Source organism: Hemicordylus capensis, chromosome 5, assembly GCF_027244095.1.
Source record: "Hemicordylus capensis ecotype Gifberg chromosome 5, rHemCap1.1.pri, whole genome shotgun sequence".
Lineage (NCBI taxonomy): Eukaryota > Metazoa > Chordata > Lepidosauria > Squamata > Cordylidae > Hemicordylus > Hemicordylus capensis.
The window spans coordinates 87,161,518-87,176,649 of NC_069661.1; the positions used below are offsets into that span (position 1 = coordinate 87,161,518).

The 15,132-nt window shown below is 38.6% G+C and overlaps 1 protein-coding gene across 50 annotated transcripts in view; it reads right to left on the bottom strand.

The window, feature by feature from the left end:
• Nucleotides 1-276: 276 nt before the first annotated feature.
• The window catches only part of SORBS2 (sorbin and SH3 domain containing 2), a 395,454-nt gene continuing 380,598 nt past the window's right edge, over nucleotides 277-15,132 (bottom strand). For 33 of the 50 annotated variants that reach the window (XM_053254397.1, XM_053254425.1, XM_053254418.1 and 30 more), the window contains 4 exons: nucleotides 14,408-14,515; nucleotides 10,385-10,431; nucleotides 4,281-4,387; nucleotides 277-2,875 (listed from right to left, as the gene is read on the bottom strand). In XM_053254397.1, the coding sequence (XP_053110372.1) occupies nucleotides 2,814-2,875; nucleotides 4,281-4,387; nucleotides 10,385-10,431; nucleotides 14,408-14,515 (324 nt within the window). In that variant the 3' untranslated portion in view covers nucleotides 277-2,813. The remainder of the gene's footprint in view (nucleotides 2,876-4,280; nucleotides 4,388-10,384; nucleotides 10,432-14,407; nucleotides 14,516-15,132) is intronic. The other 17 variants (XM_053254440.1, XM_053254427.1, XM_053254438.1 and 14 more) reach the window with 3 other exon arrangements.

Here is a 15,132-nt window from a genome sequence, read left to right on the forward strand (position 1 = left end):
GGTGTCTAAGCTTATAACAGCTGAGGCATCTCCACTGTTTAGAATTGGTATATTTTTTGGTATATTTGAAGGGAGTTTTTTTCCTTTTCCCTACTATAACGATAACTATACATATATTCGACGGGTTTCACATCAGGAATAGGCCCTTGTTCTTCACAGTGCCATTCTAGATTTACAGAATGAAAGATCTTTCTGCTCTTTCAAAATAATGTTTGTTAATAAACATGAATGTATGATTCTGTACTGAAACAGATGTTAATCAAGAAGAGACAACAGTGTACTCAAGCAAATTTTATTAGAAGTCTATTCAAGGGGGGAAAAACACACATACACCTTTTGCATGTAAGAATTCAAAATCAAGTACCTGAAAGCCAGGTATGAAAAACGTATTCTATTAAAATCAGATACAGAGTAGAAAGTGTTCTCTTTTTTTAAATATCACAGGCAACAGACATTTGTCTTCCATCATAAATGGCATCAAAGATAGGTATTCATCTCACAGCAAAGCTGCATGCACATCTAGTTTATAATGGAAAGCCTTTGAAATATATAAAGCTTTTGCCATGAAATTTGCGGTAATAAAGGTATGCTGCACAAAGATGTTTCTTTAACTGTCATTGACATTTCTCCATAATAAAGACATATGTACATTTTTTAAAGATTTGGCTGGTAAAACCATATTATAATTCATAAAACCTTTGCATAAAATGCTATTTTACAGAATTGCACTATCCAAATGTGCTTATAAATGAGAGGCGTAAGAAAAGAAAATGGGAAAATGACGTTTTATTAATGGAATGGGGGACGTTGAAGGTCAAATAAGCAATTTGATTTTTTTTTTCTTCAAAAAAATCAACAAAATGGCTCTGTACAAAAAAGCAAACATATGTACAAAATGCTACAAGACTACAAACATTTGTGAGATCTGTCCTTTACCACAAAAAATGCAGTAAAAGGTTTGTTTGTTTTTTGCCTTCTATAAGGTGCCAGCAAAACCAAAACTGGATTGTTTTGCATAAAACCATAGACGTGGTAAGTCTTGTGTTTTCCATCATACATAAGGAAAACAAATATTGTGTTCAAATATTTGATGCTATACCATCAGTAAAAATCCTCCCAGATATACCAGTTTTAATGCTTATGCCCTTCTATTTCTTTGTTTTAATGCTATATTGCTAGGAAGAAAATATAATTCAGGTGTGTTAATTTATGCACAAACATGTAACAAAATAATAGCATTACGTGATACTTTCTGTGGATAATTTTTCCAGTGACTATGTTACAATAAAACCTTGTACTAACATTGCTTTTTTGTTGCTGAAACTTTATGAGATAAATTTTGAATACTAAACTTTTGGATGCTCTGTTGTGCCTATTTTTGATATAGTAGAGAAATGTATGATATCAACAGTTTTACTGTTGGCTTGCTCAATATTTTTTCATTATTTCCCAGTATTTTTGCTTTCTCTGCTTCCTTGATGACGAGCAGTTATCATTATTTCCTTTGGATAAGTTTCAGATGTTAAAGACATCTACAGCTATAGGCTGCATGAGCAAGTTGAGCTTCCTCTAATTGTTCATATCATTGCTGTACTTGCAAATGGGAGTAGTCAGGTCTCCCAATGTACAGATGCACACAACTCAGTTTAGGACATTAATATATATGATTACAGAAAGTGTGACTCACTCATGTTTCCTTTATTCATGCACATGATTGATGTATGATGTGGGAGTTTGCACATTTTCCCTGTGGAAAGATACATGCATTGCACTGAAACATCCATTTCTCCCAGAGACAGATGCCCACATCAATGCTTCAGACATAAACAGGGGCGTAGCTATAATTGAACGAAAGGGTTCAAAGAACACGGGCTCCCAGCTCCTGAGGGCCCTCGAGCTCCATCCCTCCCTATTTTCTTCATTGTCTCCCTCACTCTGGGGGGCCACCCGAGAGAGGGATGAACACGGGCCCTCTCCCCTAGCTACGGCCCTGGACATAAACATGCACAGATACAGGAAGTGCAGCTTAGGCTTCCTCTTTCTGCATATATCATTCATATCTGAAGCTGCTCTTGGCTGTAAAAAAGAGATTTAACCAATGACCCAATTTCTAAGTGCAGATTAGTCCAACCTCATGAAATCTTTGAAATATTGTTGGAAATAATAGCTTATTGAATGTCCCAGTATTAACTATACCTGCTTGAAACTTAAGAACCACGTGTATGGTTTAAGAACCACAAAGGGATGGAAGCTATTTTAGTCATTATCGTATATCACAAATGGGTAAAACAAGCAAACTTGTGACACACCAAATTGAAAGCAACATATGCTGCTGAGTGCAAAAAGAATGTGAAACCTTAAACAACAGTTAAAAAGTAGTAAACAACAACCTGCTCTATTAAAGGAGGTGAGAGCTGATTATTTTTCTTAAGGATAGTGTAGTAAATACCCTCAAATAATATGGGTAATTCCTTGAAGTGTCACAATATACCTTGCATTAAAATTTTTCTTATTTGCATGTTTCAAATTGGCAGGGGAAGGAAAAGATTTAATGCACACAAAAATGTACTAAATGTAGAACTAATTCCTCTTGTTTCATAAAAGCCCAGTTACCCCATCGTAGCGGTTACAGTAATACTGCTGGCGAGCGAATGAAGATGGGGATGGTGAAGATGAACTAGATGGCTTCTACTTGGAACTGCAAAGCAGGAAAACAGAAGGCTGGTAGAGCATGTTTTTTCTAGCAGCTTTATATGCAGATGTGTTGCAGAGATGCAGCATAAATAAATAGGAAAAACAACAACAACAAAATTTCACAGCCTCTTGACATAGTTTCCAGGGAAAGTACCAAAGAATTTTGTTCTTCTGGAGGTTCCTGAAAGTAGAAGTAATAAGTGAAATATGGCAGCAGTAACATATTATTCTGTAAAGATGGCCTTTATGTTTTGTTTTAGGATATTTTACTAGCATAGTCAATGCTTTATATTTTAAAAGCTAGAGAGAACACTGCATGATAAAGGGAATTAGATATGGTAGTAGAACAATAAAGCTATTGAACCAAGCAGAGGAGAACTGTGCTGACTATCAGATGAATCATAGAAGTTTCCACTGTAGCTACTCACACTACTTAAGAGTTAAGCCAATTTAAAAAGTTTAAAATATGGCTTGCCTCTTTAGCAGTACAAGTGGCTGCAATTGAACTTCAAAGAAATCTCTGGCAACTTCAAAGGTTCTTCCCCACATATACATACTGCTTTGGTGGACTGTGTCTTTTATCAAGGAGAAACTTATTATAGTCTCAGAAAAACAAGGTCAGATCCACATAGCTTGGTCATAGATTATAACAACAGTTTCTTATATTAATATAACACATTATATAATTCATCTTGCACAATTGCAAAGACTGCCATTCCAATCTAGCAGCTTCTCCTAAGGCATTCCAGTTCCTACATTAAGCTCCCAAAAGAGAATGCATAGTTCCTTGGATGTACTTGTGTGTGTTTGAGATACTCACTTCACCTACATTAATGAGGAAATCCACTATAACTAGTGTTTAGCAGGGAGCAAGATCAGACATGCTGAGGCCCAAATAAATTCAGTGGCCCCACTAAGCTACAGGGAAGGGCACAAACCCCTGTATAAGAAATGTCACTTGTCTTAATAGAAACTCATTTGGCTTTGCTAGAAAATTCTCAGATATTTCTGCATGGGATGAACCCTGAACTTTGTGGCTCCCTTGCACCACAAAGTATCCTCTCAAGTCAAGCAAGCCATCTGCCAGTTAGAAGCAGGAGTGTGCACTACTTCTGATTAATGTACACTGAACATACACTGTTAAGGGCTTCGGACCAAAGACATCCTATATTGGTGTGCTTGTTCCTAGACTACAAGGGATGCCATTGGACCTGGACAAATGATTATGGGAGGCTGAAGAGGTCAATGTTGCCGTTGCAAAGTCCACCGATGGTCCTACAGAGAGGTGACACAAATTTGGAGTTGCCTGCCTATGTATGGGAGCTGGATGTGTCCACCGAGTGTCTGCAGAACTCCGAATTGGGCATGATACATATTGTGAATGAAATACTGCTATATTTTGTCTAAAAGGCAGTTGACACTGGAGGATGTTGAGCTGACCCCCAGAAGGTACAAACAGGATCCATGTTACTGCATGATCACAATAAATCTGATTTGTCAGCTATTAGGTGTCAGCTCATAGAGCTATGCAATCTTGAGGTAAGTATCTATATGCTAAAGCACAACTAAATTTAAAATAAACGTACCCACAAACCATCCATCATCACACTTTTCCATCACATCAATGACATCTCCCTCTCTGAGCTCCAGTTCATCTTCGTTCCTAGGAGTATAGTTATACAGAACCTGAAACCTTAAACAGGACAAATGGACGTATTTAAAGAAAAAAAAAATTAAGTGCCTTTCATATTTTTCTTTTTTAAAAAATAAACTAGAGAAGCCTGTGAAATGATCTGCTTTTTTAAATAATAAAGTTTATGTATAACGCAAGGACAGATCCAAGGCTGATTTTGATCCTGACCCACTAGCTAGTATAAGCAGTGTTTGGATCAAATCCAAATAGAGTGGACTAAAGTATATTAAATCCAAACGCTCTGGTTTGTGAATCACAGTCCTGGCTACTGAATTTGACTAGCTTGAAAAACATGCAAAACTTACCTAAATTGTATAATAATAATTTTAAAAAAATAGTCTGTAGAAAAGGATGACTTCATATCTGATATAAAAAACCAGATATTTATTTATTTATCGATTTCAATATGAGTTAAATATCCATAATAATAATGATTATGAGTGCAGTCCTGCTGAGTGCTGTCCCATTGACTCAGGATGAATCTCACATTATGGGGAGTATCTGTAAAATGTCCTATGTGCATATGTAAAAGTGCAACACATGAAGACGACAAACATATTTGCAAATGTATGTGTTTTTCACAGACACCAAAGGAGCTGGGATTGGCCAGTTCTCCTTGAAGAGTGTTCATCTGGTGGCAAACATGGGTTTGCTGTTGCACTATGTGTACAACTCAGTACAGAACACTGTTATGTCAACTCAAAAAAGGCTGGAACCACGAAGCATGAATTCGCCACAGCTCCCTAACAGGTATAATTTTTTTCCCCTACTACAAAACATGTGGGCCCTCTAATGGGAACATAACCCCGAGCAACTGTTTGCAGGACAACAGCTGCATAAGATGTGAAGGACTAAACACAGTGAAATTTGTTTTGCCTTGTATGCAATTCTGTTAGCTGAGCTGCAATTCTTGATACCTATGGCCTGCTTTTGTTTGGTGTTGGCAGCAATTCCAAGACAATAGTGTGTACAGAGTAATTATAGTGTTCTTCAAGTTTAGGACATCTAGGCTTCAAGTCACAACCTAGTTCAGGCAGAATACATGGATTGAGACCAATTTTATTCCCATTGAGCTAAAATGGATTTTGTTGATGGGCAATAAAAGGCTTAATCCTAGAATCTTGCTTAACTGGCTGCTGCTAAGGGTGCCACACAGGGTTTTTTTAAAAAAATATTATGCTCATTTTCCTGTGCTCCCTGCTCTCTATCATAAAGTCTACACAGACTTCGTTCAAAAGCTTCCCAGGGGCAGAATTCCTCTTCTTTGAAAAGAAAGGAACTGCTTTTATGCCACCCCAGTAGCAGACTGAAGTAATGAAAACCTATCTACAGATCAGAAACTTGGATTTAAGATGACATGCAGCCATATCCTATACATACTTACCAGCAGCACGCCTGACTTTGTTCAATGGCACTTACTTACAAGTAGGCACAAATAGGATTGCTGCCTATAGGCATTTAAATGGTAACTCTTTCAATCTAGGTAGGTTGTCAGTGGGGTTATCTGGCAGCTATGATATTGCTAAATGGCATTTAGAATGAGGTGAAGGAACTAACACTCTGCTAATCTTCCCATACCTCCCTTTACACTTCCTTGTAGATCCCCACCCCACCCCCCACATTATAATTGTACCATTACTTATTCATTTACTGCAGGGCAGCCAGACATCTTTGCCGTAAAACAGAGCTTTTGTTGTTGCAGATATCACATCTTCTTAGCACTCAAACTGCAATATTTTGCTCCTGATTTCTTCTTTTTTCTGATTTAGTTCAAGGGTACCCATCCCTCCACTTTTCAAAGCATTGATTTCAATGGGCTGACATGCTCTTAACTCTGCTGGACCATGATACCTCCTCTTTATATCTCTGTGCTTACAAGAAAGATACAGAGATACACTGTACCACAATGATGACAATCTACTACACAGGCTAGTCTGAGCTGTATACTTTATTACTGATGTGCCTTCCTACTCCTATCTTTTCATAATTTCTTACAAAACTTCTGTGATCTTGTGGTAGCCAGCATGACTTGTCCCCATAGCTAAGCAGGGTCTGCCCTGGTTGCATCTGAATGGGAGACTTGATGTGTGAGCACTGCAAGATATTCCCCTCAGGGGATGGAGCCACTCTGGGAAGAGCAGAAGGTTTCAAGTTCCCTCCCTGGCTTCTCCAAGAGAGGGCTGAGAGAGACTCCTGCCTGCAACCTTGGAGAAGCCGCTGCCAGTCTGTGAAGACAATACTGAGCTAGATAGACCAATGGTCTGACTCAGTATATGGCAGCTTCCTATGTTTAAGTTTAGCTAAAGTTTTGTCTTGTTAAGAAGTATTATTCAGGCTATAATGGATGATCCCTTTCCTTCAATCATGACTGCTGCATAAAGAGGAGATAGTGCATGCCTTGTCAATCTCTGCTGTCCCCTTCATGAACAGCTAGCACAACTTCTGCTGTGCATTAACAAGTCTGGAACAGAAGTTACTTTGTGAGATGACCTTGCACTACATCTGGCCTCCAGCAAAACAGCATATATACTAGCACAAGACTAGACTGGATGCCACCCATTGAGTTGAATACTTTTAAAATGCTTAATACTGGACCAAAATGGGGGAAAAACCTGAGACTAAATTGGAAATCATATCTTACGATGTTTATGCAAACCTTTCCCCATGTATATGGGGTTCCCTATAAGATCTTGTAAAATATGCTAGATGCAATCAGAAATAGTTTTAGAACAGTCAAGTAACATTCTGAACAGTGATGTATCAACCAGCTTCTCCTCTAGGAGAGAGGGAGGCAGCGAGAGAGAGAGAGAGAGAGAGTGCTTGTGCACTTGAACATGCTTGCACAAGAAACTCAACATTCTTCTCTCATAATTGAGAGAAAAGGAGATGTATGCCATTCTGTGTGACATGCTTTTTCAAGAACTACAGGTGCCATATTTCTTTATTTTCTGCTGGCAAGATCTTTCCAGAGGCTCCATTTCCTATGTATCAGCAAGAGAAGAGACAAGCAATGTAATAACTGGGGACACTACGATTCCAAGGGCTATGGGAGTCAGTAGGATTTAGAGGCTTCAGAACATACATTAATAAATGGGTTAAGCCTCTTGTTTCCAGAATGCATAGAAGAAATGCCACTGGATCCTAGGGACAGGAAGTCTCTAAAGAGCATTTGTCATTTAAGTATAATTAATATGCATGCATGTCATACTGTCATGCTTAGCAATATGTACATATAAGACAGTCAGAAATGCAAGAAGCCTAAAATCTAAAGAACCAAAAGGACACCAGTAAATCCTCCAATCCTTCGAGATAAAACAAGGCCTTTCTGGGGGAAAGGGGGATGTACTACAACTTTGTACTGCAATCAGAGAAATTATGCATGGGCACAGCGAACAGAATGGATATTATCTTTCCTTGATATGGAGAAACAGTGTTCTGCCCATTAACTATCAGTGCTTTTTTCTTGAAAATTCTGTGCACTTGTTTCCATGTGGTCTTGTTTGGTATCCTTAAATGTGGATTGTAGTGAACAGGCCCCTCTCCCCCTGAAAGAGTGAACCACAAGTGAACCCTGTCTTGACTGACAGGCAGTGACCTCTAGGGATCAGCCACTCAGTACACAGTGGGCAGGACCTAGAGGGCCTTGTGGCAGGGGAGAAGGGGTTCTTTGTTCTCAGTTGGAGCCAGAAAGGGCTAACAACAGGTTGGCTGGCCAGGCAATGGCTGCAACTCAGAGGACTGCAATCCTGGAAAGTTAGGACTGTAGGGGCCTGAAGTCTCTACCATGGATTTGGTAAGTTCAGGAAGGAAGCCAGGGCTTTGGCTTCGGGGAAAGGTTTAGACTAGGGAACAGTTTGTTAGTTAGCTCACGTTAGACCTCTTATTTTATTTTGGTGTGCTTTGCAAATCCTTACAACTGTTCTATTGGGTTTTATCAGTAACATATCAAGCTAGGAAACATTGAGCCTGTGCCCGTCTATCCATCCAGGATGCTGCGAAGGTCTCTGTAACTTTTAAAGATGCTTTTAAAGGTTCCTGTATCCCTGTTCCTTGCAACTGGGATGCTTTTTGTAGTATTCTTGCAACTACTGTCTCTTTTACCTGTAACTAAAAGCTGAGAGAACCTCAGACTGAAGCAGTCTGTAGTATTTTGAATAAAGTTTATTTTCCTTTATTTTGTTCTTCGCACATTGGTCTACCTTGGAGTAGTGGTCTACCCAATAGACCAGTCCTCTGATACAGGCTGACGCACTAGGTCTGGAACAGAGGCCTGCTCTACCTGGTGGGTAGACCAGCCCTCCAAGGCAGGTTGACGTGCTAAGTCCTGAGTGGAGGCTACCCACCAACCCCAATCGATAGACCAGCTCTCCCTGGAAAAAACAGCACTTCAAAATGGTGCTCAAAACACTTGAAACATTTCGAGTTTGTTTAGTTGAAACAGCTGGCTTGGCCATTGTTTTGACGAACTGTTTTGAGCATTTCACGTTTCATTTCATGCACACCTGTAGTGCAGAATGCATGTGGGCTGCATGATCAGAAATTTTGGATTATTTACTGCTATTGTAAAGGCTCTATTTAGTTGCAAATATATATGTTTTGTTTCTTATTGCAATATATACATGTCTGTTTAGGCAATGTTAGCAAATTTGATTATTTGTTGCATTATTATACCGCCTTTCTGCCTTAACAAAGGCACCCAAATTGGTTTACAATATTAGAACAAGGAAATTATAAAAGATTAATAAAACATTGTCACAGGCTGTTGATCTTTTCAGGAGCTGAGGACAAGATCTCCCTTGCCTGGGAGCCTCCTTTCTTGACAATCATTTTTAAATCATTCTTTAAGTGAATGATTTGAATTGCCCCTTTTTTTCTTGGTGGTTAAAATCAATGAAATACATTGCCTTTATTTAAATTGATCCATAAATTTATTCTTTACCTTAGGTTTCCTTCAATGGATTATGTTTTTTCAAGGCAAACAACTGCTATCAGGAATAATGAAACAGTTTTTAAAGGGCGACAGCATTTGGAACTTATTTCAAGAAAGCTCTTTACAGGAAGGAAGGAAGCTACTAAATAAAGGATGTGATGCACTATGTGCAACTGTTGCACATTTTCAAAGCACTGGAAAGGGGCTTGTGCTGGTATCATGGCCTATAGCAATTGGCCCAGTGACGTTGTGTTGCACTAGTCCTTGTTCTGTAAGTATAATTTCTATATGGTTTCATCAAAAGGAGGCCACCAGTCTGTTCTTAATCTACTGACCACTCAAAAATATTTGGTTTTAGGGAAGTAAAATAATGTATACCTCCAAAGTTTGATTAACAAGAAAAAGGGAAATAGAATGCAAAATGGTTTTGTATTTAATTGATGTAGAGTTTACAAACTAGGGTTTTATATAGCTTTCTCATATAAAAAATGAAGCCGCTCTCTACTGAGTCAGATCATTGCTCCATCTAGCCCAGTAGTATCTACACTGACTGACAGCAGCTCTCTGTGGTTTCAAGCAGAGGTCCTTCTAGGACTTACTACCCAAGTCACTTTTAATTGAAGAAGCCAGGATTGAATCACTGGACCAGTGCATGAAAAACATGTGCCTTACCAAGTAGCTACGCAAGTGCTATGCTCCAATGTGTTCATGACCAAAGCACATGATGTAACCTGGACTCACTTGGAATGGGACAGTAGTGCATGTACAGGAGCCCTGAGCTTGAGCAACATTTTTAATGAATGGCAGAATGGGTCATGGGTTCATGTATGAGTCAATGGGAAGAGTCAATGATAAGCGACAGGGCAGAGAGCAGCTATTTGGAAGGGAAAGCCCTCTCCACTCCAGTGCATTGCACATTTGTCTCCTGTGCATTGCTGTATAATGGGCCCTGAGGTGTGCACACCCGTTGCAGATGGCTTCCAAGACATCTAATGCTCTTCTCTTCTTTACCAAATCAGAAATTTAATACTTTATTAAGATAAAATGTTAGTAGATTAAATACTTACGGTTCCCCCCCACTGTGTATTTCATGAGCAAATACAGGGCGCTGTGGCTGAAATGAAATGAGTTGAAATGTAAGAGTACAAACGGTCACAAATCAAGGTACAGTTTAGCATGGTCCTGCTAAATGTGTAGTCTCAGGACCATACACAGCTCCCCAGGACAAGTACGGCAGCTCACCAGGTGCTCAATAAGCCCCTTCTATCTCTGGCCCTGGGACTGCATAAAATAGAGCTTTTCAAACAGCTGAGACAGGCCCATTTACAATCCATATACAGGGTTGGGAGGTGTGCAGGCCTGATTTACTGGCTGTCCATATCCTATGTGGTGTCATGAAAAGAACAATTAAAGCATAAAGGAAAAGAGAAAAATGCCAACATATCTTCAAAACTTTTTGCAACGCACAATCCTTTAATTATCTTCAGCCTATCTTCACCATGCCAAAGAAAGTAGATAAGATTTAGTTTCTTTGCTCTTCTAAATACCATTAGTGTTGTACAGAGCACAACCCCCTAAAATGTGCAAATGGTGCTGTACAATCTTAACCTGAAAAAGCAGTCTCAGACAATCAGAACGCTAAGCAGATTAAACACCACTGATTGAACAAGCAGCCATTCCTTATAATTGCTGAAGACAACATTCCTGCAAAAAGATAACACTCTCACAGTTATCTGACAGCCACAACATGCTATGCTGCTATTGATAACAAGCCTCAACTTGAGATGACTGCAGGGTGTTTTTTTTTAAAATAGAAGTGATCCTTGGGGAATGTGAAACGAACAAAACAAATACTTAAAAGAATGTAGATAATTTATCAACATGTAACCTTATAAGGGAAAAAATGGTAACCATTGCCAATGTGTTGAAGAAATGTCCTTTTTTCACACTGGCATCAATCCAAGTTCTGAAGAGCAGACTTAACACTTCCAAGAAACTTGTAAGAATGAAAACTTGTAACTTCCAAGAAACTTGTAACAGAAACCAGCTTTAATGAATGGAAAGAAGTAAAGATATATAAATACCAACTAGACGTAGTGCAAAACTAAAACTAGAACTTCAGCAAATTAGCAATGGAAAGCTGTTATTTGTAATTATGCTTTTTGCTTTTCCTTCACTCAAAAGATTCATAATTCAAAAGAACTGTCCTTAGCATGTATTACATAACAATTTTGCAGCTTCCCCATGGTGAAGATTTATGTGGTTTCTGACCTTATGAATGATTCGCCGATGGGAATTATTTTGAGTAACATATGGGCATGGAGAATTTTAAATTAAAGCAAACACAAGAGACATGTGACTCTCTACCCAGAAGTAACTGCACGAAGGGTGGCTGCATGTGAGTGTCACAGTATTGGTTACTTGTAAACTCATTATGGGTACTTGCAACCATGTGGAGGGGTTGTCATCTATAGTATCCACTCTAGCCATCTGGAGAAGTAAATTCTACCATTTCTCTCCAACCAATTGGACGTGTGGGATAGTGGGGACACTGCAGACACATCTGTAGTGTCAAGCCTCATCATGTGGCTGGATGCTTCGGAGACTGCTACCTGCAATGCATTCCTCCAAAGTCAGGCTACACTGGGGCAGTTGTGATTCATCACCTTTTGTGTCTATTCCAGCAGGATTCCATGGCCTCTGGATGAACAGCTTTTACAGCTGTCAGAAACTACTATAAATTGGATACAATTAAGCCAAAGTTAAGCATACTTAAATCCACTGATTTCAAGGATCTGAGTGGAACGAGAAATTTACTGGAATAAATGGAACTAGGAATTACTGAATGTTTGCTGGATTGTGCCCATACTTGCTAATCAATAGAAAAAATTATCATGGGGCACTGAACATCTTAATCTCTCATGGCAACTTCCTGCAGTAGCATTTTCTTACCTAAATTGTCATAAGACACGGTAACAGTTCTGTACAGTAACATTACACACAGTTTTAAACATACACTAAAAAAACAGCACACAAACTGGATTATATTAAAAATGTTGCTATGCAAATATAGGATGCATCAGAATTATTCTAGAGTGTTTCCCTATTAACATCTGTCCTTAGCAAATTAAAATAAGTTTGAAAATTTGTTGTAAGAGATGCTGAAAGGGAAACACTTTTCAGCATAGCAGAATGCATGCGCCAGATGTATTTTCCCTATCAGCAGTTCCATAAAGCCTCAGTCTTCCACCTTTAGAAATACTTCACTCATCATGTGGTGGCAAATTTATTTCCATCATATACACTGTGGCCAATGCGGGTTCCCTCTTGTCTATCATAGTATATACATTTGCAAACCTGTCTCTGTCACCTGCATATGTTTGACTTCACCTTGTACACACAAAAACATAACTCCATGAAGCAGCCATTACATTTAGGGACTTTGATTGGGAGTGGTGATTGCTAATAGGGCACATATATACAGGTGCATTGGTCATGCATGCCACTGGATTAGTACCCGTAGTCTTACTCGTACCTGTATTACTTACTCATTTAAGTAAGTAATAAACTGGATACAGCTCCCTTTATATAAAATTACCTGTTTTATATAAACAGATAAAAGACTCTGGGATTCAAGAATGTGATACATTTATTTGATAATATGCCCTCATTTATACCTAATCCAGCCACTAAATGTGGCTTTTGAATATTTGGAATATTACTTCTAGAAGATGCTCAGATGAACTTCCAGGAGAATGACATCCCATAATTATTAGTCATGGGGTAGCTGCTGCTACTACTACTACTAACTGGTTTAAAAAAAAAAAAATCTAAAATTGCTGGTATGGTACAATGAAAAAATTAAATGTCCCTACTTCATCAATGGTACTCTCAACAACTGATAGTGGAGGGTGTGAAATATAACCCTGGGTTATTTGTGGTCCAAGCTGTTCAGAATTCTTTAGATCAATGTCTCTGACAATTTCCCCCAGCAGTGCAGACACCAGAACACAGGAATATGGTGGGCTTGCAATGTTTTGTAATGGCTGTATACTCCAAATGGTCTCCAAGGATGGCCCTATATCAAGTCAAGTACAACTATGACGTGAGATTACAAAGTTATCAAGAAAGATTACTAACTATGAAAGATCACTAGCAGTAACTTGGGTCTCTTTCATCAACTCCAGCTGGTAAGAAAGCTGGAACTTTCTCTTTCTTACCAGCTGGAGTTGATGAAAGATGCCCAAGTTATTGCTAGCTTCAGAATGATAATTAATATACAATAATTCATCTATGTAATATCAGACCTGTGTAAAATTACACAGAAGCACTTTACTTTTTCAAAATGTCATTATCTGAAGGCACTTCTTCCTAACACTTTCCTCTTGTTCTGATAAATGGTTTGTAATGTAAACGGAGACATTACGATACAAGTATATACATAACATATATAAAATGCATAAATCAAACACTTCCACTGACAAAGTAAGGACAATCTTTTCAATAAAAGCATACTGTAGTCTAAAGATATGCAGTTCTAAGCTGCGATTTTAGGAAACACTGATGCAAATGACACTTCTGAGAGAAGCAGCGCTATGAGAAAGCATGGTGTCAAGTGAGTGCAGTGTACGTTGCCACAGCAACAAAATATTTTGAAAAGATCATGCATTTGAAAACAAGGAACAGCAGCACGGACATTATGAAACCCACAAAACGTGCAATGAGGCCTCCATATTTAGCAGTTGTAAATGGCTTCATAAGCGAATTGTTTTGAAACAAGAGGAGCTATTTCATGGGCAGGGGGAGTTAACAGGGACTCAAGAGATTAGAGAATTTGCTTCTTTTTAGGACTGCATCACAGACATGCAACAGCTTGAGATTTTACAACCCTCCCAGTAGAACAGTGCAAATAAGGAACAGCATACTGTGACTTCCAGCTTGGTATCACTCAAACCTTTTCTTTTAAACAGCAGAAAAGAAAACCTATTAGAATTATCCCCAACATGTGAGTTCAGACCTAATAATTAAACACCAAATTCCTTATGCTAGGGGAAAATTGGCAGTGCATACACGCCCATACAGTACCATACCCTATGTGAATAGCTGTGCCCTCTGACAGGTGAGCCGCAAGATCTCCTTGTCATAACAGGGCTACGAGGAGGTTTGCCGATGACAAAGATCTCTCTTTTTAAATCGGCCTGGAAAAATCACAAACACTAGATCAATTCATCTAAAAGCCCAGACAGGCATGTTTTTGATTGTTATTTCATTTTCACGCACAAACTCCGCAAACCAGTTTTTCATCTCCAAAAAGCCCTTGGGCAAAAGACATGCATATCTGTTAATTCACTGAACCTGAAAAGCTGCTATAACTCACATTTTAAAGTATTATTGGTTTTCAAGCCCAAGCATTTAATTTTAATTCCTATACAGATTACTTTCAACCCACTTGGGATGCAAGACTTTTATTACTGTAAATGTTTGAACTGCACTTATATAACAAACAATACAGGAAGTCAAAATGCACACAGGTGAAGGAAGTTCATAGCCAGCAGGAAAATGGTAGTAGCTGACTTAATAATGTTTGCAAATTTAAAAGGAGATCATTGCTTTATTCTAACCTCTTGTTTAAGTCAGTGTTTTGCATGAGTGGGTAAAGTTTTATATGCAAGGAGAGCAAATACCTCTCTAAATCAGAAGCTTGACTGAGAAGATGAGTGTAAAAAAAATATGCAAGATTCCTAACACATTTCAAGGAGTGCTTTAAAATATGAGCAAGTCACATAAAACTTCCAGTTTTCACACTTCTTCTTCT